Genomic DNA, 27,187 nt, shown 5'->3' on the forward strand with positions numbered 1-27,187 from the left:
ATGAGTGGCTGAGCGCATTTCTTTAGTTTAACTTTATTCTAATGATGACTCATCAGAAACTCTACACAGTTAAAGTAATATTGCCCTTGCACACTCAATCTTGCACATTATATTTACGGTCATGGTTATCAGTAAATATTAAATAATTATTTAATGTTATTACTCGTATATCGTACTACTTTTGTATTAGTTCCCCAGTGAATCAGCACTAAGTTTACCGACTTGCGACTTTTAAAATCCGGCGTTCGATTCAGTTCGATAACAAAGTTCAGGGAGCCGAATATGCATGTCTATGCTCAGGGCTGGATTTAGACATGTGGAGGCCCTAACCTTGTTTGAACTCATAAAAATTTGAAAAAAAAAGAAGTTATATGTGCATATTTCATTATACATGCTTACAATGCGAAAATGAAATAAATAAAATTGTAAAATTTTTGTGCATATGAATTTGTAAATTCACTAATATATCTGAAAAAAAATATATATTCACTAATACATCTGAAAAAAAATGGGCCCGGGTTCGCATCCCGGTCGCGCCAAACATGCTCGCCCTTTCAGCCGTTGGGGCGTTATAATGTTACTACTCGTTGGTAAAAGAGTAGCTCAAGAGTTGGCGGTGGGTGGTGATGACTAGCTGCCTTCCCTCTAGTCTTACACTACTAAATTAAAAACAAACAAACAAACGTCTGAAAAATATATATATTCACTAATATATCTGAAAACTTTTAACTCCATTGAATTAACTTCAGACGTTAATACCACTACGAGGACATTAGATATTGTCGTCGGCGAAAGCTTACGAATCTCCAAGCTAGGTAGCCGTCAGTTGAGCTGTACAGGTGTATCAACAATAATAGACACTGTTCTAGACCAGATAGAAGACTCAGCATAATTTGTAAAGCTCTTATATATAAACAATCATTCATAATAACTATTTGTAATAACCATTATTGTAAATTATATTGTTTGTATATTAAAATATATTTGTCTAAACAAAGAAAATTGTGTGTATCACTCTTGTTGGCAAATATAATAACTTTGATACATATGAACCTTTAAATCACTTCTAAATTAAAAATAAATTTTTCGGCTATTTGAAATCTTAGTACCTACTATACGTAATATATTAAATCGGAGACTCGTCCGAGAAGAGTTAAAATATATAACAATGTGCGAATGTGTACACGTGGGTACCAGTGCACGTATATTGTATTATATATATATGCATGCATCATCATGTGAGTGATTATATAAGAAAATTGTGCAGTACTGATATGCACTTAAAGAAACTTTAAAATTGAAAAGATAATTGTAACCTTATGTAAGACTTTAGTGAGGCCTCATTTTCGATAATATGAATATGTTTGCAGATTTTTTCTCCTAGGTAAACACAAAGAATATCAACATGCTATATTGTAGAGGTACAATAATAGATATAATCTGTTTTATGACATTTTATTCATAAAGAAAAAGATAATTCTCTGAGAATTGTTTCTGTATAATTGAGAAAACTTGAACTCGCTTGATTTGATTTGTTGAAACTGTTAGAAGCTGGATCACGTGCTTGTGGCCTATAGCAAGTTCTTTTATTGGTAGACTGAAAAGGTTATAAATATACACTGAATATTATTAGGGTAGTTCTTGATGATATTAGGAAAGTATGTTTTATCTTATAAGAACCCTGATCCATTTTTTACTATTAGACAAATTGTTTCTCTGTTACAAATGCAAATACTTAGAATATTTTATCTAATGATGTTGTGTGTGTTCTTAAATTTCTTAAAATATTCTAGGATAGAGCATATGTAAATTTGATTAGTAAACGTTAAGTAAAGATGCAGAATAATATGTCATCTAGAAGGGTTTAGGCCCAGTAAGTTGATTGAAGTCAAGTATTTACTTATAACTTTGCTACTTCTTGTTTAGGTTTTTCATTCTCTTTAAAAAAATATATGATTAACTAGATTTTAATGAATACATTTAGTTTTGATGGGTTAAATGATCATCTGTTCTTTGCTCTCTGAAGTTCAAAGATATATATTTTGTGCTTGTATCCATTTGATTAGTACACTTTGCTGCTTTTATATTGATATTTACTAATTTTGTATCTAATATTTTTTCCTTGAAGGCTGAAGAAGTGAACCCTAAAGTCTGTCTTCTTGCTGATGCATTTCCAACAACAAAAGTTTAAATATAGTTCAATAAGCATCCAATTATAAACAGCTAAAGAAAGGAGCTAATGAAGGTAAAACTGAAAATTAATGGTATAGATAAAGACACGTGTAGTGAATAATTTAAGTAAAAGATCATCTTTTGGGTTAAAAGATATTTTCAAATATATAATTAAAAATGTTTGTGTGATTATCTTTTCAATTTCATTTTTCATTGCTGAGGTATATGTATATATAGTTTTTGACATTCAAGTATTTAACTCATTAAAATTTGAGGCACCTAAGTGCCAAAGTGTTTTTTTTTTTTATCTGCTCACTGCAATAATTAGCATATATTTTGTATGTAGTACATTAGAATTACATTTGAACATAATAATTCTGGTACAGTTGTTTAACAATAAAGTGAAAGGGGTTTGTGATATTGCAAAAAAACTGAATATTGGTAACTATTCACAATAGGTTTCAGAACAAACTAGTTTCTAATTTGTTTTAATCCCTATGTTTAATTAAACCTTGCATACTGTTTCATCACTGAGGAGAGCAATGCCTGTGTTGGTTATGTATAGTGAAAAAATAAGTCATTATGATAATTTTAAGTAATAAAACATCTTATTTTATACCATATATGTTTTTGTTTCAGTGAATGTTAAAAAAAATGTCTAGCCTTAAATTAACTTTTTAAAAAAGGTATGCAAAACGAATCTTTTTAGTTTGACTTGACTTGATAGTGCAATGTTATTATAAGGTTTTCCCCAGACTGTTACTCTTAATCATTTATCACAAGGTATTTTACTGTGTATTAAAACAGTGCTTCATTTATTTGGTACACATTTTTATTACTTAACACTTTCATAAAGATTTTTATTAAAACATTACTCTAAAATCTATGTGTATGTGAAAACTGTTTTATGTTTCACAGACTGCTAAGGTTTGTTGCCTTTCAAGTCTTCTTGATGGTCAAATGTCATATTAGACTTGATTTAGTTTTTAGAAAAAAACATCCAGTGAAATTTTAAATGTAGAAGGTGTTCTGTATAAAAAAGAACATAAAACAAAACCTTTCTCTTTGAGGTAATTTAATAGTAGTTTGTTTGTTTTTGAATTTCGCACAAAGCTACTCGAGGGCTATCTGTGCTAGCTGTCCCTAATTTAGCAGTGTAAAACTAGAGGGAAGGCAGCTAGTCATCACCACCCACCGCCAATTCTTGGGCTACTCTTTTACCAACGAATAGTGGGATTGACCGTCACATTATAACACCCCCACGGCTGAAAGGGCGAGCATCTTTGGCGCGACGGGGATGCAAACCCGGGATCCTCAGGTTACAAGTCGCACACCTTAACACGCTTGGCCATGCCGGGCCAATTTAATAGTAAACAGCAAGAATTATTCCCCAAAAGCATGTACTTGTAATGAAGACAATATTAAATATTATAATATTTAGGATATATATCTCTATCATGCTCCAATAATGAATGTAAAAAGGTTTACACAATTTGTGTGCAAGCTTCTAAAATAATACTTATATTAATATCAATAGCCATTTTTAAAGCTGAGGAATAGCATTTTATGGAAAACAAACTAGTTCAGTTGGAAGTGAGCTTTCCAAGGTTTTAAATTATAAATTCATAATTTTAAGCAAGGAAATGCTGCAAGCATTCAGGATTTGATTGCTTTTTAATTTAGCATTTTAATAAACTCAGCAGCAAGAAAAATAGAACACTTTATTTATTTACATATCTATATTTGCATGTCAAAACAGTAAACTATGGTTCAGTGAGACTAATATTGAGATACGTTGTATAGCGTACTTTTTCTCCTTAAACATATTATTAACTTGCTCTTGTACAAGGTTTTCAGAGAAATTATAGATACTTTTGATATTCACATCTTTACAGCCACCAAGATATTGAATTGAGGTTTGGCAGAGATCGTTATGACTGAAGATGCTGAGCCACTTCAAATTTTACTACATTTGTCACTATTGTGTGAAGATAAGGTATAATTTATTGTTTTGGTATTTGTGATAGAGAGGTTCAGTATATTATACTGAAACGATTTTGGACTCGCCATTTTATTATGGTCCATGTTGCCACACTCGGTTATGTTTTATCTAATAATTGTTCATCTTGACAGTGACTTTGCAGCATAGCTTTCATTGCTGAAGACTTCATTATGAAGCTATCAGATCTTTATGACCTGAAAGTGTGAATATTTTGCAACAAAAAGAACTGATACTTACCCTTCCTAAAAGTAAATTATCAATTTTCAGTGGGATCATGTAACCTATAAAATGCCAGGCAATGCCAAAGTGTAGTTTTGATATATTCCATTCCTACATGATTATACATTGCTTGTGACTTGTTGATCTTCATGCCATAAATTGTTTTAATATAATGTACCATAATGTTTAGGGACAACGAGGGACCTGTTGGTCCATCTTGGTTATCACATTCTCACACTAAAACTATTAAAAAAATTTAAAGCTAGCCCTTATCATTCATGTGTGTATATACATATATATCAAGCTTTCTTTTAAACTCACTCAGATTTACTACCTATACAACATCCAAAGGCAACTCACTCCATAGGCCAACTCTATTTGAAAAATAACACTGTCTTACCTGGAGGCAAATTTTACCTTGCCTGTTTGCATCATTTTATTTAAGGTGAAAATGAGATTGTTGTTATTTTTATTTTTTTAAAGTTGGATCATAGATTTATGTTTTAAGTAGATGTTTGTATTGTGACAACTTCCTATATTTTTTTTTATCAAGAAAGACTGTTAGAAAAACTAAATGTTTACATAATAACTTTTATACATTCTATTTAGACATTAATTTATTATGTATAAGTAGATCAACTAAAACATTTGTTACAATTTTTATGTTTTTCTTCAGCTCTTGGATGAGCTAATGGTGTATCTCAACCAGTTATAACTTGTTTAGTTACTGTCAATGAAGGATCAAAGTTGAAGCCTCAAATACAAGATTTACAACCAGAAATCGAGATATTGTTGGTGTGAAATGTGAACTGTTTTTTCCCTCATCCCCCACTGTATTTTCTTGGGAATTTGAGTAAATATAACAGTCACAGTTTTCAAAGCAGTTAGTTATTTTACTTCCAAGTTGTAAAAGAGAGGAAAATACTTTATGCTGTACGTGTGCAAGTAGTAACCATATCCATTTAAGGTAAACAATTAAACAGAAACGAGAAAAATTCTGAAATTACAAAAATAGAAAATACAATCCGTGCTACTGAAGTACAATTGAACTTATAATGTGATCAATTTGAATAACAGTGGGAGGAAAAAGAATCATCATAAAGTGACAAGAATGTGCCATTTTTATCAAGGCCAGAAGAAAGACATGGGTGCTTCAGATATTGTATGGGAACTAGTTGAATATTATGGCATTAAAATATTAGAGAGTAAGCAATAGACTAAAAGAAGAAGGATTTGATGGTCAGATTGCTAAAAAACAAGGCCTTCATTAACGATGTCAAGAAGAAAAAAAATTAGCATTATAAAAAAATACTTCCAAATGCCAAAAGCTTTTTTTACCAAAATTATTTGGGCATATGAATCCAAATTTAATCTGTTTCTTTGGTGGAAAAGGAAGTGAACTGGATAACAAAGTGGTCTCCACAGCCACCAGGTCTCAGTTCTGTTGAACATTTGTAGGATGAACTATATTCTGTAATGAAGGGAAGAACTTTTAAATCTAAGGATGAATTATGTAAATATCTGAAACAAACATGGAACAACACTGAACTGGACAAAAACAGTTATGAAAAAAGGTTTACTAGTTATTGTTAAAGTAAAACGGGTTTCCACTGAGTAATGAAAATATAAACAAATAAAATAATTAGTATTTGAAAATGCTGATACATATATATGCAAAATGAGTTAGTGTGCAAGTTCACTATCAGTGAACTAACTGAAGTTACAAAATACTTGTTGATCCAAGAATTTAATTTTTTGAATCACAGATTTTCCTTCATAATGGGGAAAAACTGGCAGAACTATGTGCTTTTATAGAGAATGGTAATACCTATAACGTGTTCTTAGAGAGAAAATAACACTGTTTTAGTAATTCTGTAAAACTTTTGGGCAAAAAAGAAGTATTGGCACTAAGACTTTTTGGGATTGTATATAGGAAATTATATTTCATTAACTTGGACAAATATTACACCACAATAATTTTAAATTATTTAAGCAACATTTTGGAAGAAACTTAAGCATAAAGTTATTACTAGCTCCCTGTTTGAGCTTTTTACTTTAACTACAATAAATTTAAAAATATCTCAAACTTCAAGTTGTACAAAAATACAAAGCATATGAAATGTTTTTAGAAAAGCTTGTGTATCAACCTACAAATATTTTGTTTCATGATTTATATTAAAACATAGTATCAAAGTATGAGATACAAGTGATATGATTTATGTTTATGCTAAGCTGTAAAGAAAGATACAATTATATAAAAATTAACCAAAATTACATTTTCTTTGTAATACCCAAGTGTTGTGTTTTAGAGAAAGGATAAAAAAATGTATTTTATTTTAGAGATCCAGTGTGTGCCTGTTCCCTGTATATCTATGTCATAAATGTTTAAAAATTTTGACTTTCTTGATTAATTTGTGGTTAGTTTTATTCTGAAGTTTTGTGCAAAGATACTTTAGGGCTAACTGGTTTAGCTATCCCTAATTTTGAAGTTTTACACTAGAGAAGAGTTAGGTACTCAACATCATCAACTCTGGGACTGCATTTTACCAATAAATAGTGGGATTGACTGTTACATTGTAATGCTTTAATGGCTGAAAGAGTGATCATGTTCATAAGGATTTGATCCCACAGATTGCAAGTGCCCTGACCACCAGCCTATGTCAGGCAGAATTTTAATAAGAGGAACTAACATGAGGGTCCTAGACATATAGCAATGAACATTACACTCTTTATTAATACTTCAAAGTTTCAATTTTAGTTACAAAAATATGCTGGTGGTCATAATAATTGCAAGTTCAATTACTAAATAAATAAGTCCATTTAGAACATTCATTATTTTTACTGCAGAGAAGAATGCAGTTGTCTAGTTTTTTTTCATTATTTGGAATGGAAGGTCTTTGTAATGTACTCACACTGGCCACTTTAATAAGAAGCCCCACAATATCAATAAGCCTTTTCAAACAACAAGCTCTGCAAATTAGATTGAGCACAGTGTGTTGCATGTAGTTAAAATAGGTCTATGGAACCTTGTCTACAGCAATATTTCAGTTGTGGATGTAAGAATCTGTCTATGTTCTAGTGAAAAAGGATTATCTATCAAATATATCCATCACTAAAATATTATTACTATTAAGCAATTTGAAGATGAGTGTATCCACAGTGTACTAGGGCTGGTTGGCCAAAACACAAGTTTTTAAGTAAAGTGTGGATACATAGGGCCATAGTGGAATATATAGTATTCTATGAAGTTCAATAAATTGATAATGGAACAAGTGTCCTATCCATTCAACATTGACAAACATTCTGTCATATTAACCAAAACCTAGTGTAGGTTATTGTACTTGACATCATACAGCAACCAGTGACCTCTGTATGATTGGTATCAGTATTCAACAGGAAGGTGAGGTTGTGGTACCCATGAGATATGAGAGTGGACTCTCAATAATTGAGTCCCAATTTATCCTGTTTTGCATGGGTAGGAAGATGATGACAGAAACATCATGAGGTTTGAGATCCAAGTAGTGTGGTGCTTCCAATGCATGCTGTAGGTGGAGGTATGTATGATTAATACAATAGGGATGCTTAATCCTCCTGATAGGTTGGATAAACTCCAGAGCTTACTTTAACATTACAGTTCTTCTCACTGTGTAGCAACATTTTTTAGGGTGATAATGAAATAGTTCTTCCTTCTGGTTGGTTCACGGAACATGATATTAACTTCAGACACATTTTGGTGGCAGTTTAATTTTTGGAGCTAAATCCTACTGATTAGATGAGCTGGACAATTAGATTCTGTGTTAACATCTCCTTATGTTAACCAATAAGTCTGTTAAGCATTCCATTGTTGAAATCTATACCATTGAGATTCTGTTTTATTTCAGAGCCAAAGGAAGCATAACCAAATATTGAAGGTGCTCCAAGTAAAGTAACTAGTATGTACGTTGTCTGTCTAATAAGTTTTACAGTATGTTGCTGTTTTCTATTTTTAATCTGTCGAAGCTGAGTTTCTACCTTTATTTAAAGTCCTTTGTCTAAAACTAAGGCCCAGCATGGCCAGGTGATTAGGGCACTCAACTTGTAATCTGAGGGTCGCAAGTTCGAATCCCAATCACACTAAACATGCTCGCCCTTTCAGCAGGGGCATTATAATGTTACAATAGATCCCACCATTTGTTGGTAAAAGAGTAGCCAACGAGTTAGCATTGGGTGATGATGACTAGCTGCTAAATTAGGACCAGCTAGGGCAGACAGCCTGCATGTAGTTTTACATGAAATTCAAAACAAACTAACAAACAAATCATCCAAAACTGTCTTTGACTTTGTTATGAAACAGTGAACTGTAAAGATAGAAACTTTGGAGCTACTGAAATAACCTTGAAATTTTAGATTTAATCTTTTAACAAACAGAAATAGACAAAAACTGTATTCTAGTGATAAATAAACCTGTAACTAGACAAATTTTATAATTTTGACTAACACCATGGCCATCTTATTGTACACAATCTAACAGTTGTAGAGATCAAAAATACTTTAGGATATTTTCAAAGAATTCCTGAAGTTTTGAATACCAAACAATAATAATGATTCTTTGATAGATTGTTTGGGTAGAGTATTCATGATGAAACTTTGTAGAATGGATGGAAACTGCCTGTTGCAGTCCATTCTACAAAGTTTCATCAATAAGAATGATAGTAAACCAAGTATAATACTCTTTATGAAGCTGATATTGCTAGGAATAGATAAAGAGTAAAGTATAAACATAATGGTTTCATGATTGAAACAATTTGTGTGTAAAAATATCAGTACATTGTTTTACATTTTTCTTTGTTATGAGTACTGTTGATAAGTAAGTTTGTCTAGGGTTTACTAATATATATATATTGCCATATGTGTGTATATATTTATTGAGAAATAAAAATGTTTTTGAGAATTATCATTATCACCTATAGATATTTCTAATTTTCAAAACAAAAAAAATAAAATGTATGAAGTTTTAGAAACAGTGGGGGATTTCAATCAGTTACTGTCTAACTAGTTAGAAATATAAAACATTTAAGTATGTTTTACGTACATTTTACCTTGTCCTCTGCGACTTAGCAGTGTATTTGGATTTTGATACAAATACTCATTGTGTAACTTTGTGCTCTTTGTGTTTAACAACAAACAAAAAAGTTTTAATAATTAATCATGAAATAATGCTCATTTAATTGTATCGATACTTTGCTATTTATGCAAGTTAAAAATATTTGGGTATTTATTATCTACATTTCTCTTAAACTACAACAGTTGTTTATTATTACCTTAAACATTTAAGCAATTAAAGTAGGCATGAAAGTTTTGAAAACATCATGATATTCTGTATAGCATTTAAGTCTGTGTTATAGTATGTTGGATGCCACAAGAGTACAACTTTTGTTTGTATCACCTATATCAACATCATGGAAATATTTACTGGTTATCTTGCCGTACAGTGTGATCATAACCATTAATTAACTAATCAGATCCTGAACACTACATAGAAGTAAGAACCATTACAGCACTAAGGATGACAGATCATACAATCAGTAACGATTATACATTTGGATAGATACCATGAATGGCTATTAAGAATCTTTGAAAAGGGTACCTTAAAGACTCAAACATACCTTTGACATTTCTTACCATGCAGCAAAGTACATCATTACTATTAGAAACTAGCACTTCTATACAGTTAGTTACGAATGTAGCATGCCATACTGCACAATTATTATGAACCACTGAGACATGATAACCAACCCGAGATGCTTTTAGGGATTCCCAAAGTTCTAAGACATGAAATACTTCAGACAGTGAATAATAGAAGGACTGGTAGACACCAGGGAAAGTCAACCACTTTTATGAATATGTATTTTTTTTTAAATAAAGATATGAAGCTGTAGTGGAGACACTATACCAAATGTGTTTTACCCATAAGACACCACCTGTCTCGGGAAAACTCCATTAGACATTTGTTAGCTTTCTATCTAAAATCACATTGGATGCTGTAAGTATTTTGCCAAAATCTGAGAAAGGTTATTTTATGAGTTGATTATTATTTATTACTTCACCAAGTGGGCTGAAATTTATTGGCTAACACATTAGCAAAGCCCCTGATGTAGCTTTGTTGATGTAAATTTAAATCAAATTGCATGTAAAAAATTTTTTTCTGATCTTATCAAAACTTGCATACTTCTCACATGAAACTGGAAAATGGTCACTGTGTGTGTTTCAAAAACCGAATATCACCATCATAATCTTGTTGAAGCAAGAAGAGTAAAGTGTTAAGAGTTTTGTACAGTACTATTCAGGCCCTCATAAACTAATTTACATACAATAAAAATCACTTAATCAAATGTTATGAAAAATGTAATCATGCCTAAATAGTTAAGCATGGCATCTGCCAAGGAAATGCCATTAGAGGTGCTTTTTAAGATATGTATCACAGAGAATTACGGAGGAACATAACTTCCAAGTCCCATGAAGAAGCTTAAATAGCAAATGTGGCCAGCAACAGGAAGTAAAATAAAGACTACTGCTGCTAAAGTCACTGAATTAAAATAAAATAATCTACTTTTACAAAGTGACTTCTAGTGCCTAAATGACAGCATGAAATCAAACTGCAAGAAACTCTTGCATCTGTTAGTTTTTCGTGATGCCAAAAGCACATTTTGCCCACTACAGCACCTTATTTCACAAATCTTCAAATAATATCTTGATAGAAGTATTATGGGGACTGATACCATAAAGAAAATTATAAAAACACGTTAAACCATGACTCTAAAGAACACATTATCTCTGGGCAATGACATTCAAACAGCCAAACATAAAAAAGTTTGTTATCAATAATGGAAAAGCTAATCTGCAGTCACGAGTAAAACCAGATAAGATTCATAGATATATAGACCTTGCAAACCATGTTATAAATCACTCAAAGAAATACAAATACTTTTACAAAGAACATGTATCAGACAGATATGATCTGAACATTTCACTTAAAATATCAAACAAAAGGAGACAAGACAGGAATACATAAAATTAGTTAAAACAAATTATTTTAAACCCACACCATGTAATGGCAGTTCACATCACTACATCTAGCTTTCCATATGTGAATACTCTGCATATTAACAATGACCTTTCTATTTAAAAACATATTTTTTGCAAGTCTGTTACAGTCAAAACACACCAATTCTCTTTTAAGGCTTTTTATAATTATATGTTATCTCAGTATATAAAACAGTATCTGTTTTAATAGTGCAGTCATATCCAAATTTATGTGTACTGTATTCTGCAATATGACAACAGTGCTTGTGGATTCTTACCTCTTACAAGATATTACTCCGTTTCTTACCATGACAGAGATACAACTTTTTGCAATTTTTTTTTTGTTTGTTAATAGTCTTGAAGCCCTAAGTTGATCATATTCTTTTATTTTACAATGAATATCTCTATCTTAAAAATTCTACATTCCTGAACTCAACACATTTCTTATTTGAGTATTCGAAAATTTTGCATTGAAGTGATGAAGTTTCTGTGGCATCACGTTATCTACAAAATGTAATTTTATTATACTCTGTCACACCACAGTTTTGTAATAGTTATGATTGTCTATTGACTAGTTAATTTGCATATTTAATATCATTTTAACATAACATACCTATCCCTTTCGGTTTAACTGCAGCAGATTACGTGACAGGCATAACCTCAGTAAGTATATATACTACGAAAATTATCCTAGCCTATGTTAAGACTAAAAGTGATATAACACTGTATCTTGCTGAAAAATGTAACTATGCTAATAAAGAAATAAAATACAGATTTATTAAACCATTGCATGAAGAAATAAAGTTTCAATGGCTCACAGAGATGTGCCCATTCTGCTAGTAAACAAGAATCCACCTATAGTGGTATCTCTATATAAAAATATACCTTCATGATATAGTTGCTCTTGTCTTATCTTTAAGACACTATACATATATGAAGAGACACATCTGTAGTTAAGGGTACAGATCTAAAATACTGAATAACAAAAATACAACCATTATTCGAGGCATTCGGTATAAATAAAGTAGAGGTTCTCCCAGGATTTCACACCTTCATGTCCCTCAATGAGAGAGCAGTAAGTCTTCAGTTTTATAAAAATCTGAGGCTCGATTCCACTCAGTGGACACAGCAGATAGCATGATGTGGCTTTGCTATAAATAAGACACCTTCACCTTACCAAATTTTACTGAAATGTATGTTAGGAAAATGATAAAAACCTGTTGGAAAATCATTCAAGATGAACTTACAGCCTTTTAAAACTTTGGAAAAAATTTCAGGTAATTAAGCATGATCAGCACCAACAAACATATAATAGAATGGTGTTCTTGGTAATAAACCAATTATCTTTCATGAATCTCTCCCAGGTATCTAGGTCTGATACCTCTAAGGCTTTCACATCTGCAGTTTATGTTCATTTTACTAAATTTAACTTCACATGACAAAAAGTAATTTATGAAAGCTTCTGTTATCTTTAGATGGAGTTTTCAATCAATGAACCTGACTATTGTGCTGTGAACTGCAATTTCTAACACTTATTAAAACAAAACAAAACATTAAATATTGGAATAGATATATTGATGATACATTTGTCTTTGGAAAGGATTCAAACATCAACTCCACAGTTATGTAGCTTCTCTAAATTCACAAAGCAAATCATAATGAAAAAATCATACATGCTTCAAAACATCCAATATGTCACAGACTTTCCGTCTTCCAAAATTTGTTACACAGACTTATCACTGTATTCTTGTCATCTGACGATTATGAAACTGAACTAAAAACTATAAAACAAATTACTGTTACGGATGGTTATACAATATTGTTAATTAACACATTGTTGTTTAAATAAAAATTGAAAGCCGTAAATTTAAAATCAATATACTCGCATACTGTACTAGCCATCAACAAAAAAAGAAAAAGAAATTGCTTAAGATGACCTACATTGGAAAAACTAGTCTAAGAAAATAGATAACTCACTGGACAAAGAAATCTACAGATCAGTCTTCCATTGTAAAGCAATCTAGTATAAATGATCATCTCAGTTTCTGTATTCGAATTTAGGTTTTTAAAGACCTGAAAGGGTCAAGTTCATGTGAACTCTTCCGACCTTCATGTCGTATCAGTATCTGCATTCCTCAACATCCTTAAAGCACAGAACATGAGGGCAACGTCCATGTGCGTACTGATATTAACATTTTGGTGTTGTTTATGTTGTTACTAATATTCGGTATTACGAAGTTCTGCTCTTATAGAACAGTCCAGCATATATAATCAACACATTTCACTGGTTTGAAAACTAATTTAAAAACATTTTACACACAACATCCTTTTAGATATTTTCATCGTAGTCCAAAACAAATGCAAGTTTTGTGGTTTAGCGTTAGGTGGTGTTATTAAATCCCAGATTCTAAAATATATATTAACAGCCCAGCTTTCCTCCGAAAAATATAGGTCCATCTTTCGAAAGCGCTCGGTTTATAGGGCTTTATTCTTTTCTACCAATACCTCTTGAACGTACATGCTTTTCTAGCGTCATGATTATATATTTTTATAATATTGTAATATTATACGTCTATTTAACAAAAAAGTTTGATAGCCAGCAAATAATTCCTCGAGGTAATTCCATTTCTGTCATACGGAACTTTAAACTATTGTACCATATAGTGTCGAATGCTTTTTTGACATCGAGAAAATATGCGACAATGCATTAATTTTTATTAAAAACTATCTATAATTGTTTATTAAAACTATCAAAATTGTTTTTAAAATCTAACTGTAATTGTTTCTATCAATTTGGCTTGTCTAAATTTTCTAAATCTTTTTTGGATTTATGGTAATTTTGAGGTTTCCTCTAGTCTAGGTAATTTGAAAGTCTATCGCTTATTATTTTTTCCAACACAGCTGTTCCGGCTGACCGGGCGGTAGTTGTTTGGTTTATTTGTTTAAAAAACTTGCGGACTCTTGCTTGTTTCCAAGAAACTGAGATGTATCCAGAACTTACAAATAGATTAAAAAGTGCTGTTAGGTGCTCACACTATCTATGAGTGTATTTTTAGAAGACAATCTGTATCTCGTTTTCTCCTGGTGCTTTATGTTCAGTTCATTTAATAGCTCGTTTAACTTCCATTTCGGTAATTCTTCTTAAGTTGATATGCGGCCAAGATTTCCGCTGTGTTTTTGTTTGTTTATATGTTTTGCATGCAGGCAGGGAATTTTTGTGTTTACATTATTTTGGTTTGTGTAACTTGCTTATTGACTTTTTGAAAAAGTGTGCATTCATGTCTGGTTCCTTCACACCGAATATGATCGCCATTTTAATGGTATGAGGGTTATAATGTTACTGTCAACCGCGTTATTTGTTGGTAGAATAGTAGCCCAGGAGTTGGCAGTGGGTGGTGGTAATTAGCTGTCTTCCTTCTTGTCTTACACTACTAAATTAAGGTGTAGTTTTGCGCGAAATGTAAAACCCCCACAAAAAAACAGTTTTTTCAGTGTTTTGTATATGCTATTTTATTTTATGTTTCTAAGGGTGTGTAATTTCTATTAGCTTTTCGTGTGGTTATGAATCGTGTTAGGTATTTCTAAAACTTTTGAGTCTTTTTTGTTATTCAGACGGGAGCAGAATTTATCCCATCTGTCTTGTTTTAGTTTTCACACTTCGTTTCTTGTTTTGTTTATCAGTGTATTTATTTGTGTTTTAAATGGTGGATCGAACTTTGTATTAATTGTTTACTAGTTTCTTTCTGGTGTTTTCTTATCGTTTATAATATTTGTGTAAGTGGTTGCCATGTATGCGGTGTTTTTATTGTTCATGTTTACGTGTAGTCTGCTTAGCTGCTATATCAAGTCACATAGTGATTGTAAGGCAATAAGTATATATTTCTGATGTAACAACAAAGACACAATTGAAAAGTATAGTAACAGTGATGTTTAGCTAATTAATGTGTCAAGAGTTTACTTAATCGTGTATACATAGGTCAAACAGGACGTTTCATAGAAATAAGAGTTAAGGACAATCTAAAAGATGAAAATTAATGAAAATCGATTCAGTCTATGCAGCCCATCTTGCTGAAACTAAGAACTAATTTATTACATAGAAATTTTCAGAATTTCACGTACCTATGGCAAAGGTAATAAAATAAACAGTTTGGAAATTTATATGTAAATAGATATCTAAAAAACAAATTCAGAAAGATTACAAACGAACAAACCAACTTAAGCTCCTCTTTACTTCTTACCCTACTTGTCTCTAGGGGATGTTAATGTTTAAAGTATTAGTTATATATTTCGCTGTTACACTTTTTATGGCACAAAGAACTTGTTTCTAACTTATAATCGGATAATGAGCATGAAATTGTTTTACTAAATTGGAGACAGAGCATTCTTTTCTACTGTTGCTGACTTGTTGTCAGGTAAAAATTGTGGTGTTTTGGAACATTGATGCTAAACAAATAAGTTAAAAAAGTATATGCAAGAATTGAGATTCTGGAAATGTTATGCAAACAAAAAAAATAATTTTGAACGCAGAGGTAAGGAAAAGACGCAAGTACAAGTAAACAACTAAAACAAAACATGTATTAAATAATGTTTGTGTTTATGTGAGTTCGTACTTACTGGCTGGCTTCTTAATCAGCTGAGCTGAAACTGACTGCTCAGGCTAAAGAAATTGTGTACTAATTATGTTTGCATAGGATAAAGACAAACATAATTTTGATTTATTACCCATATTAAGACAAAAATTGTGAAGTGCAATGTATCAGCATCCTGCGGTTCATATGTCACTGATTATCGGCTTATTGCAAATAATATTTATAAGGAAGAACACTCACAACTCATAAAAAATTGTACAAGTATCTATGTCACTCATTGGAGCAGTTTCAAGATTATATGAGCGTCTGACCGTTATATCTACGTAACCTTTACAAGAGTAAAGGGATTAGCACACGTTTACGACTGTTTTAAATTTGGTTAATAAGATCACGATACATGCATAACACCTACAGGAAAATTTAGAAAGATGTACCTGAATATAACTCACTAAATATGTATTCTAAACTAGTTACGGAATGAAAATTTCATAACTGTTCTTGCCATGATAAGGGTAAGTTTTGTGCTCACCAATATACATAAAAGAACAACAGAACAGAAGATCCTGGAAGTGCCACATTTATGTGTGGCTAATTATTCTCCTAAGGAAGCATCGAAATTTCATATCATCTAAGTACTTTATCTTTTGCCTGTGACTTTCCCAATTTTTTGTATGGCTGCGTCTTGTGAACATTCAATACTTACTAAATAAAATTAATTTTATCTTAATGATTTATGGATTTCAGCTACAAAGTACTTTACTTGTAATACAATTTTTTTTTTTATATAATCACTTAGGAATATTGACATGATTCGCAACACGCGTGTTGATGTAAATAGTTTTCATCTTTGACTTATAAATGTGTCGCATAAATAAGTTTACAAACTGAAAAACAAAACAAAAGCAACATGTTGAAAATGTATATATGTATACCATACTTTTATATCTTTTTGTATTATTAAATTATTTATTCTGCATATGAGCAGGTTTCGTATAGTATGTGGTTGAGAGAGCCGTTATAGGTACTTTTGTTTATTTGGTAGATAAATTCTGTTTTGTTGGAGTGAGATATAGATGTAAAGATATTGCTGCGGTATTGCTAATTGCACAAGGATGTCGACATGCAGTGTTCTTCAATGGTAGTTTACGTGATATCTATAGAGGTCATGGCCTCACCTATTTATGAATTAGAATGACCATTCACGTAGGTAGAGTTAGTTACTCTGAATAAACACGTTTTTTTGTGAATTAAGAAACTCTGGTATAGGTATTCATCTTGAATAGTTGAATATAGAAGGTCCAGTAAAAGCAATTGTCCCATGGAAAAGCAAATACGTGTGTTTGTGAATTAGTAAAGATTTGTTTACTTATATTTAACAATATTCCAGTTTCTTTAATTAATGTTTTACAACTTTGTTACCAGAGATGTATCATGACTTTTCAACTGATATCTTGTTATTTAAGCAGATCAATCCTGTTATTAATAAAGTTAATTCAGGTTTATCTGGATGTACCAACTTTTGTACGTTTAATTATAGTATACGACATTTTGAACTGGTGTTCAATGTCATATACAGTTCCTCTTAACTTATCCTGACTGCTAGGTTGAGTACTCTTCTTACATATAGCAATCCCTAATTTAATACCGACTAACGGAAGGGAACCGGCTTAATGCACTTACCCACATAAGAGCTTTGTTCGGCTAACTTTGAATAGGATTACGGGACTTAATGTCAGATCTATAACAATCCACAACTTAAAATGTTCAAGATGTTTATCAGCATCGCGGTTCGAAAATTGGATCTTATGAACCAATGTCCGGTACAGTAGCAGTGGCTTACACTCAGCCATTAATAAAGTTTATTTGTGTTTGCATATAAATACCAAGTTATATTTGGTATAACTACCAAATACGTAGTTATAAGATTTATTATAACTTATAATAAATAAGTTATTTATACCAATTAATAAAATTGGTATACAATTGTATACAATTGTGTCACTTCCATGTGACACCTCCCATTCTTCCTTCCTACTTCTGGGGTATTTCTCTTACCTCATCAAGAAGGATCATTTGTTCATATGCTTATGGGGATTACTTCATTCAGAGAATGTGGAGGACTATAGTCTTGGTAATAATTACATTATAGGCTGGCATAATACATGTTACTAATATACATAGTGTAAGTTCTTTGTTCAAGGCTTGTGACATTTACAAAACTTTATGGCAGCGGTGTAAGGTAATAGTTCTGCATTGTGCAGAGATGAGTAACTATCTTAAATGCATTTTCAGGTAAAGAAAATGTTAATGATTTAGCCTCTAGAAGTTTCAATTTTTTTTTTACTCGCAAAACTACACAATGGTACGGTACTCACTACAGGTTTCAAACCACAGTTTTTCACGTTATAATCCCTTAAGTGAACCATCGGGATATGGAAATTTATATCACAATACGTATGTTATAATATCCTAAAAATGCCAGTTTTATGTCTTAGTGACAATTACCCATTATTTTCTGATAAAATATGCATTAATGTGTATATACAATAATGTTTAAATTTTTTACCAAAGTAATTTTATGTGGAAAACTAACAAAGCGGATATAAAAACATTGTGTGAAGTAACATGTCTGGTGTGTTACGGAGCGTAAGTCGTGTGGGGCAGTTTGTTAGGGTTGCTTCTGAATTTTGTTATAACAGGATATACGTTGGTTTAGGTAGTTATATCGTGCAGAGTATGTTTTTCGAAAAATGTACTGGTTTTTTAAAATGATTTTAGCGTAGAGTGTTCTAGAACATAGCGTAGAATTTATTTTATGCAAAGTTAAATTAGGCTTAAACGTTATTATTAATAATGACAAAGAAAGCCGTTAACATGCTGACTTGTTAACAACAACCGTAAAATTTTTAGCTTAAAAGTTAACACCACTAACCAAAATAATATTGGCATAATAATATTTAATGGACCAAAATAAATTGAAATGTTGGGACTAATATGCCTGGCAGTGAAACTCGTTGAGTCGGTAACGTGAAGTGCATGCGGGGAGTGAGTCTGTGTAATACATGATTGTTATTCTTGCACGTCGTTTATCATTGTATTATATGCATATATCCCAAATAATATAATGATGTGTTTGTTCTTTCTTATTGAATTTTACATAAAACTATTCCAGGTCTTTCTGCAACAGTTCTTAATTTTGGAGTGATACTTAAAATACTAGAGGGAAGGCAGCTGGTTAACATCACTCATTGCTCTTGGGATACTTTTTAAGAATGAATAGTGGGATTAATCCAACATTATACTGCTCTCAAGAATGAAAGGGCAAACATGTCTGGTGATAGTATTTGATTCTGCAACTTGTAGATTGTGAGTCATTTGTTTGGTAGGAGTTAAAACTTATTTGCCCAAATCAGAATTTAACAGGTTCAGAGCAATCAAGAAACTTAAATGGTAGAATTTTAGTGGAGAAAAAATTTGGAATTTGTTTTAGAATTTAGAATAAGTATTAATAACCAATAATCAGTTTACCAGTAAAGGTTTCTGTTATAATTTCTGGACAGTGGTAAAAAGTTATCATGGCTGTAGTTGTAAACAGTATCATTTCTTAATTTAAATTAATCACATTGAGTTTTTTCTATAACAGTTTTTTTTTTTCTTTTTAAACACATAAGTTGATTAAACAAAAAGTGCTATGCAAAGGTGGTAAGTTTGGAAAGGAAGAAAATGTTAGAGCACTTTCTCATATAAAACTTTACAAAAATTTAGGGTTTTACCTGTACCTGTATAAAGTGTAATGAAACTAACAAAATGTTTTTGTGTTGATGAATTTCTTTAAATAAAATTATTTGTACTCTAGGTAATTTTACTTTAACCAAAATGTGAGCTGTAAGAATGTTTCTTAATGTGTTCATAATGTTAGGACATGCTACATGCTGAGTAGCAACAACAGTAAATGTTCTTCATCTATATCTTATGACTTTTGTTACTTAATGTTTGATCAATCATATTCAATCTGTCAGTCTCTGAATGGTCTAAAACTGTTGCTTCTGTTCTTGTAGTCTGTTGATATGATTGTGAAATTTCTGGAAGACTCTCATTTCTGACTGCATTCCTTTGAACAGGAATACTTTTATGACTGTATTCCTAATGTGAATCTTATGCAAACATTATATATTCCAACTTTGCATTTGTAACAGAGACTATGTTGATATGAGTTAGACATTCTCCTGGTGTACAGGGTGGCTCGTAAATCCCTACCCATCCATATATCTTATGTATCCAGTGTATCTGTGTGCTGTCCCTCATTCTTGCTGCATAATATTATGTCACAATATGCTCTTCAAGTGTAAAATGTGCTTTCATTGGCCATATTTTTCTGAAAAAGAGGAAACAATTTATAATACATATGTAATTGAATATAACATAATAACATATGGATGGGTAGGGACTTACGGGCCACCCTGTATATTGACCTGTTTAGTATTGATGGTAATGAGTCTTCTATTGGTAAACTAGTTTTCAAGAGGTGGTGCACTTTCATCAAAGTCTTGACATTGAAGAGAAAGAGAATTAAATCTCATATGATGATTTTTTTTTTAAGAGCTGAACTGATGAGCACAAAAGTTTTATTTTTTGAAAACTATAACAATTTTACTAATTTCTGGATATTATGGTGATCAAAACAGTCACTAGTTTTGATAAAATGATTTTAGGCTTAGGTATGCTTTAACTCCTTTATTCTGTATGAATTTTTGGTTTGAAGAAAAAGGGTCTTTTTGTAGTATGTAGACAGAAGATGCTTAGTGGCCTGAATTGTGTGACATTGTTAAAGGAAAGCTCCTTACAAAATTGTCCTACTTCAAGGTGTTTAACCCTTTTGGCGCATTTGGCGACTGCAGTCGACTTGAAGGCTCAGCTAGGCAGGTGATCTTCCTTTATTCCTGTTATTCTTATGTATTGAATTTAACATATATAGTATTGGGTACGATCGCTGATCATTTTAGGGACTTTTGTTGAGTTATTGCCGAGATATCATGCTTTTAGTACTGATACCGTAATTAGTTGAAGTATCAAACATATATATTCAGCACCATGCCAAACATTCAAAGTTGTTATTCAGTGCTGAAAGGGTTAAAGAGTTGGTAACCCTACTTCCACATGTGGAAATTTTAGTGAAGTAAGCTGAGGTGATATTTTCATTTTCAGTTTAAAAACTAACAAAGAGATTTGATAAAGTGTAGTTGTGCCAGGTGTACATTTATTTTATTTTAGTTGTATAGTATTAACGAGGATTTGTCACATGCATCACTCACAACATCTTAATTTATAGTTGATGAATTAGTTAATATTCTTATTAAAAACAGAATTAGGTTAAATAATAAATCTGTGTGTAAGGCTGATTGTTACTTCAACTGTGCCTTGTAGTCATCATATATATTCCATTATTTACTTAATAGTCATATGCAACTTATGTTATTTGTCAACTTTAAGAATTATGTTGTACTAGTATTAGATATTGCATATAATTTTGCTAGAAGTAACTTTAGTTTTATTATCAATCACAAGTACTTGCATATTTTTTGTTTGTTGGTATACAGTGCATAATAATGCAAATTTTTCTTTAGTGTTAGTGAGGATATTTCATTCCCTTGTAGCAGATTAAGTTGAGATATAATTTGAATGTAGCTGTTTTTGTGAATAGAAAGAAGCATTTTGAAGTACAGTGGAACCCCTCTAAAGCAGCCACTTTCGTGACTGAGACAAACTGGCCTGATTAGAGGGGTTCCAATGTATATAATTAGGGATTATGTAAACAAAAAAAGGGACTGTGATTGAATGACCACTTTCAAGAGGTGACTGAATCTGAGGGGTGGCCACTTAGAGGGGTTCTGCTGTATTAAGAATTTTATGTAAAATAAGAATTTGAAATTGAATTGTATTCACTATAAGACCAAACAAGATTTTTAGTAATTTCTACCCCCTTGTTTGGTTTATAATCATGGCCAGATCTTCACTTTAAACTAGTCTATTCTTTCAAAATGAAGGATGGATGTTGAAGATAGCCCTCAGATAGCTTTATGCAAAATTCAGTAAACAATGACATTTTTCTCAAGATGTATTTTTACAACTTTTCACAAATTTATTTGAGAAATAGTTTTAATCACAGATATCGTTTTAACCAGCATTTATTTCTTGGACTTCTCTTGTCAATAGATCTTAACTACAATATAATGTCATTTGTGGCTTTTCACTTGTATGGGATCTCTTGGCAAAAGAGAACTTTAAAAAAATTACATTCAGAAATGTTTACTTATCTCTGCATAACAAAGAGCTATTATTTCACACCACTGTTATGAACAGTTTTGCACACATCAACTTTCCATTTCTCTTTTAAGTACTGCACCTGTCATGATGTAATCATCATTAAACTATAACCATCTACCAGTAGGAGGCACAACATCATCCATGCCCAGTATTCTTCACGAGCACTAGCATTTGAACACAGACTCCTTTCTTTGACACTACTGACTTTCAGGCACATCCAAAATTATTTCTTTGTGTTTGAAATTGTAGAAATTTTTGCACTGATTTTGTTCTTTAACTTTCATTAACCCTTAAAATGTTGTTAATATAATATTATGCAAGCATTTTGCATGCAACATTTTTAATGGCTTACTGCAAACTTTTGCAAATTTTTGCACACATAATGGTATGCAGATTTACATAGGTTTCAATAAGTCATACTTTTCTTTGTACTCGAGTATATTTACTATAAATGTAACTATTTACTATACAACAGCAACAACAACAAAAAAAATGGTTTCTTGAATCATTGACAATGAATTCCCAAACCCATATTTTTACTACTTCACAGAGTTCTGATGTTTCATTTCAGGAGCCTTCTCTTACCATTTCAGTGGCAATAAGAGGCATTCTGACAGAATATTACTACATTCTTTATATATTATATGGGTTTCTTGATCTTTTGTTTCCTTTTCTTCAACTGAGGTGATTTTTTGATGATTTTTAACATCTTTCTTCGCCTCTTGCCTTTGATTGTTAAGTTCTTCTGTTTTTGATGAAGAACAGCTTATTTTCCTTTCTTCTATACTGCATTGATTATTCAAGTGTTTGATATCCTTTCTTTTTTTACAGTTGCTTTTAATGAATTTTGGACTACATTGCCTGATGAGTCTCCTCCTCCTTTGACCTTTTCTCTCCTTTTCACTGACCCCTAGCAGCCTTATTCATTTCAAGTTTGTGACACTTTTTCGTATAGTTTATGATCAAGGTTTTTTCCATTTTCTTCTTGAGCTTCAGCCCCATGAATCTCTTCTTTCACCTTTGAAATCTTTCTTTCTTTTCTCTCTCTCTCTCTCTCTCTCTCTCTCTGTGTGTGGCCATTTTCATTTTGCTTTTACATTTTTGTTACTGTTTACCTTCCATTTCTCAAAGATTGTATTGTAATCTCAGCAGATTTACTGGTGACATTTGACCTCTACCTGTTTACCACAATAACTTCAGTCTTCTTTTAAAATGTTCCAGTTAACTTAGTTCCATGTTTTTGAGATTTGATTGGTAAGAATGCCTTTCTTTTTGTGTTTTTTATTCTCCCTAATCTTATCTCTGTGACATACATCTAAAACCCTTTCTTTGAGATGAGATCTTTGGAGATGTTTCTTACATTTAAGAAACTTAATATGAAGCTGCTTGTCAACAGTTTCCTAATTTTTTGTCCTTTGGTGATTCATTGCATTTTTCTCTAATCCCATTTCTCATTTTCATTGTTGTTTTCAACATTCTCTGTCTTGGATGACTGGCTATTGTGGATCACAGATGTGAGTTGCTTTTGAAACTGCCCCTAAGGTCTGATCTGGTGGGAACGTGGTTCCTTCTCTTTGTGCATCTGTGTGTACTCCCTTTGCAGATGAAGTTTGGGTTATTCAGGAGAGCTTTGCAGTGGAATTTACATGTCTTTTCACACTTAATTTCCCTCCTTTTGTTTTCTTTTTTTCTGTAGTTGTCTTTCCACCACAATCAGATTCTGTTTTTTCAACACTTATAGGAGACTGTTTCCATTCCCTTGGCTATGGATGCTTTGAAACAGGCTCTCAACTCATCTCTGGGTTTATACTCTTTTGTTTTTTTGTTATTTTCCAGAAGACTTGAGTTTGGTAATATATATATTTCAAGTTTTCTTCTCTCCAGGTTATTTTATATTAAAGTTTTCTTCTTTTCAGGTCATTCTATTTTCTCAGCTCACTGCTTTGACCTTGCTTTTCAGAAAAAAATGTATTCATTTTTAAAAACACTGGTTACAGAGCAGTTTTGTTAATAACCTTTTCCAGCTACTCGTTTTCTTTCTCCAGTTCTTACAGACCTTTATTGAGTATTTCTCATTCTTTTGGACTGGATCCTCTTTTCTTTTTTTTTTCCCCTCTGGGCTCTAACGTGTTTTTTGTTTGAACTTTTTTCTTGTATTTTTTTAATTAAATATATTTTTTTTTCTTTTTGCGTGTGGAATTTACTTCTGGATTATGGTGGTGATTAGATTTCTCTTCCCTGTCTCACACACTTCTGTTTCTCTCAAGTTTGATTGTGCTGAGGCTGGTCATTTTCTGTGTCCTCTTTAGGCACTTTGATAATATCATGATTAGACTGTTTCCATGAGTGGCAATCCCTGTAGCCTTTTTTTTTTTTTTTGCTGTGAAAATTTTTTGACTTATGACATTTTACTATCCACTTTTACTTGTTGGGTTCAACAAATCATGAGGTTTGTTTATTCATTCATGAAAGTGGAGGATTGTCAACTTTTTCAAGTCACTTACCACTTCTCTAGATGCACTGGTAGGTCACAGGGAATATTTTTGTCTCCCAAAATGTGTGTTGAGTAGGGGGTAACAAAAAGTGTCAAGTCTAACTGCTCCTGTATGGTGACTGCATCTGAGATGGGTTTTTTGGTACTGTATATATATATATATATATATATATATATATATATTACTTTTAAGATTGTACTTTACAAGAATGAAAAAAAAGTGGTAACAAAGTGACAGCACCAGGTGTATGCCTGCTTTCATACTTGTCTTGTACCCATTGTCCTTGTACATGGAAACCCATTACAAAATATCAGTTTGAGCACCTCTCTTATGTTCTTTCCCATGCAAATTCCCTTCTGCTTTCTTTCTATTGGAGTAATGGGGAATTTTTATTTCCTTAGCTCCGAGTGGCTAGGGAGGCTAATAAGGAGAGTTCTCAATTTGGTTAGTGTCATCTTGCTGTTGAGAGACTAAGTGAATGAATCTTTGATGGGAAGTAGGGTTGGGTGTTGTCTGAAACCTTAGTACGAGTGACTCCACAGTACTGTGAACTAAGCCATTCCCAGTGATTAGTTTTGTGTTCACTTCATGATGCAAGTGTGAGATAATTTTTCTCCCTGTACTTGTTTTATTTTGGTAGGTACAAGTATTTTTCCAGTACACTAGGGTCTGTCTTATTGCTCAAGTTACATCATACAGCCATGTTTTCCTGATTTCCAGAAAAATAATGACAAGCTGAACAATCTATTTCGCCTCCCTTCCATGTGACACCTCCCATTCTTCCTTCCTACTTCTGGGGTATTTCTCTTACCTCATCAAGAAGGATCATTTGTTCATATGCTTATGGGGATTACTTCATTCAGAGAATGTGGAGGACTATAGTCTTGGTAATAATTACATTATAGGCTGGCATAATACATGTCACTAATATACATAGTGTAAGTTCTTTGTTCAAGGCTTGTGACATTTACAAAACTTTATGGCAGTGGTGCAAGGTAATAGTTCTGCATTGTGCAGAGATGAGTAACTATCTTAAATGCATTTTCAGGTAAAGAAAATGTTAATGATTTAGCCTCCAGAAGTTTCAATTTTTTTTTTAGTCCTAGTATCAGGACTGATTTTGTTAAATTTATGTACAGTTATCACACATCTTGTTTCATCTGATACCTAATTAGGTACAAAAGTGATGAAATTGTATTTATACGCATAAGAAGTACACTTAACCTGGTTCATGTAAATGTAATCTCTGTAAGTAGTGTATTCAAAAATAGTATAATCTTGCTGCCTTTTACTTTATAAAGATTTTAATATTTGCACACTCGTAATAAAAAATTTAAGTATGTTTGATAATGTTATAATATTCAGAAAAGATATACTCGTGTATGGTACAATTGAGATAAGATGGACACTTTAATGAAACTGGTTTTTAGTAATCAAAAGTTATTCAGCTCAGTTATGGAAAGACAGAAAATTACTTCATACTGTTCAGCATATATTCACATGTTTAAATGCTTTGTCCTGAAGTAATATGACAGTTTGTTATAAAGGAAATTAGTTTTTACTTTAAAAAGGTTACATTTGAGTTTTACTGGAATGCTTACAGCTGATATTTTTAAAAATTCTTTTATAGGATTCCAGACAAATTTTCATAGTAATCCTACAACTGTTATCCAGTCTGATATGAAAGTACATTTGCTCCCAGCCCTATCAGATAATTATATGTATCTGTTGGTGGATGATGCTACCAAAGAAGCTGCAGTTGTTGATCCAGTGGAACCAGAAAAGGTAGCCTGAAAAGATGTACATGTCAGTAACCTAGTGTATGTTTTTATTAGTATGAAATGTGTGTTTTAAGAAATTTAAATTTCTTTGTGTAAATGATGTTAAGTGTACACAAATTAAAATAAAATGAAAACACTTGAACCTCTTTTTTTTGTGTGCGAATGGACATGCCTGCTTTTGAAACTTTCCAGTCTCATGCAACTTCATTTTCAGAAGTCTAAAGTGAATATACATATTGAAGGTTTTAGCCATGCCAGTTATGTTTCTGTTCTAGACATGTATTATAGGAATAATGTCATGAAGTTTCAAAGAGGGATGACACTAAAGGACTCACCTGGCAAGTGCATTCAACATCTGAGACTGTGCACGTTGCTGATGTGTCTAGAACATCAACCTCTAAGGTGATCTAAGCCTAGATTCTAAAACTTCAAGCATTAAAGCTACAGTGGCAGAAAGGTTGTTTGTGAGTTTGCTGAATAAAGAGTAATGCTAATTTAAGCAAATAGTAATAAATAATTTGATAGTAAAATCATTTTTGATGT

General features: G+C 31.9%; 1 protein-coding gene and 2 long non-coding RNA genes across 18 annotated transcripts in view; 2 read left to right on the forward strand and 1 right to left on the reverse strand.

Moving 5' to 3' along the window:
• The window catches only part of LOC143225874 (uncharacterized), a 36,234-nt gene extending 22,293 nt beyond the window's left edge, over positions 1–13,941 (reverse strand). The window contains exons 1-3 of one of the 10 annotated variants that reach the window (XR_013014141.1): positions 13,433–13,941; positions 12,451–12,606; positions 5,732–5,864 (exon numbers count right to left, since the gene is read on the reverse strand). This is a non-coding gene — a long non-coding RNA (uncharacterized LOC143225874). Of the gene's footprint in view, positions 1–5,731; positions 5,865–12,450; positions 12,607–13,128; positions 13,411–13,432 lie in introns of those variants that run through there. The other 9 variants (XR_013014133.1, XR_013014132.1, XR_013014131.1 and 6 more) reach the window with 9 other exon arrangements.
• LOC143225875 (uncharacterized) lies at positions 1,111–9,326 on the forward strand. Of its 7 annotated transcripts, none has more exons than XR_013014144.1 (4): positions 1,111–1,238; positions 2,129–2,245; positions 4,068–4,168; positions 5,070–9,326. It is a non-coding gene; the product is annotated as an uncharacterized LOC143225875 (long non-coding RNA). The 7 variants fall into 7 exon arrangements; XR_013014149.1 differs by lacking the exon at positions 1,111–1,238 and adding an exon at positions 1,561–1,658 and having other exon boundaries at positions 4,068–4,838; XR_013014143.1 differs by lacking the exon at positions 1,111–1,238 and adding an exon at positions 1,561–1,658.
• Positions 13,942–18,607: 4,666 nt separating the features above from the next.
• Positions 18,608–27,187, forward strand: part of tzn (hydroxyacylglutathione hydrolase tenzing norgay) — a 34,820-nt gene continuing 26,240 nt past the window's right edge. Inside the window, exons 1-2 of the mRNA XM_076456038.1 lie at positions 18,608–18,760; positions 26,494–26,648. Coding sequence (XP_076312153.1) covers positions 18,670–18,760; positions 26,494–26,648 — 246 coding nt within the window. The 5' untranslated portion in view covers positions 18,608–18,669. The remainder of the gene's footprint in view (positions 18,761–26,493; positions 26,649–27,187) is intronic.

The sequence above is a fragment of the Tachypleus tridentatus genome, chromosome 9, assembly GCF_004210375.1.
Source record: "Tachypleus tridentatus isolate NWPU-2018 chromosome 9, ASM421037v1, whole genome shotgun sequence".
Classification (NCBI taxonomy): Eukaryota; Metazoa; Arthropoda; class Merostomata; order Xiphosura; family Limulidae; genus Tachypleus; species Tachypleus tridentatus.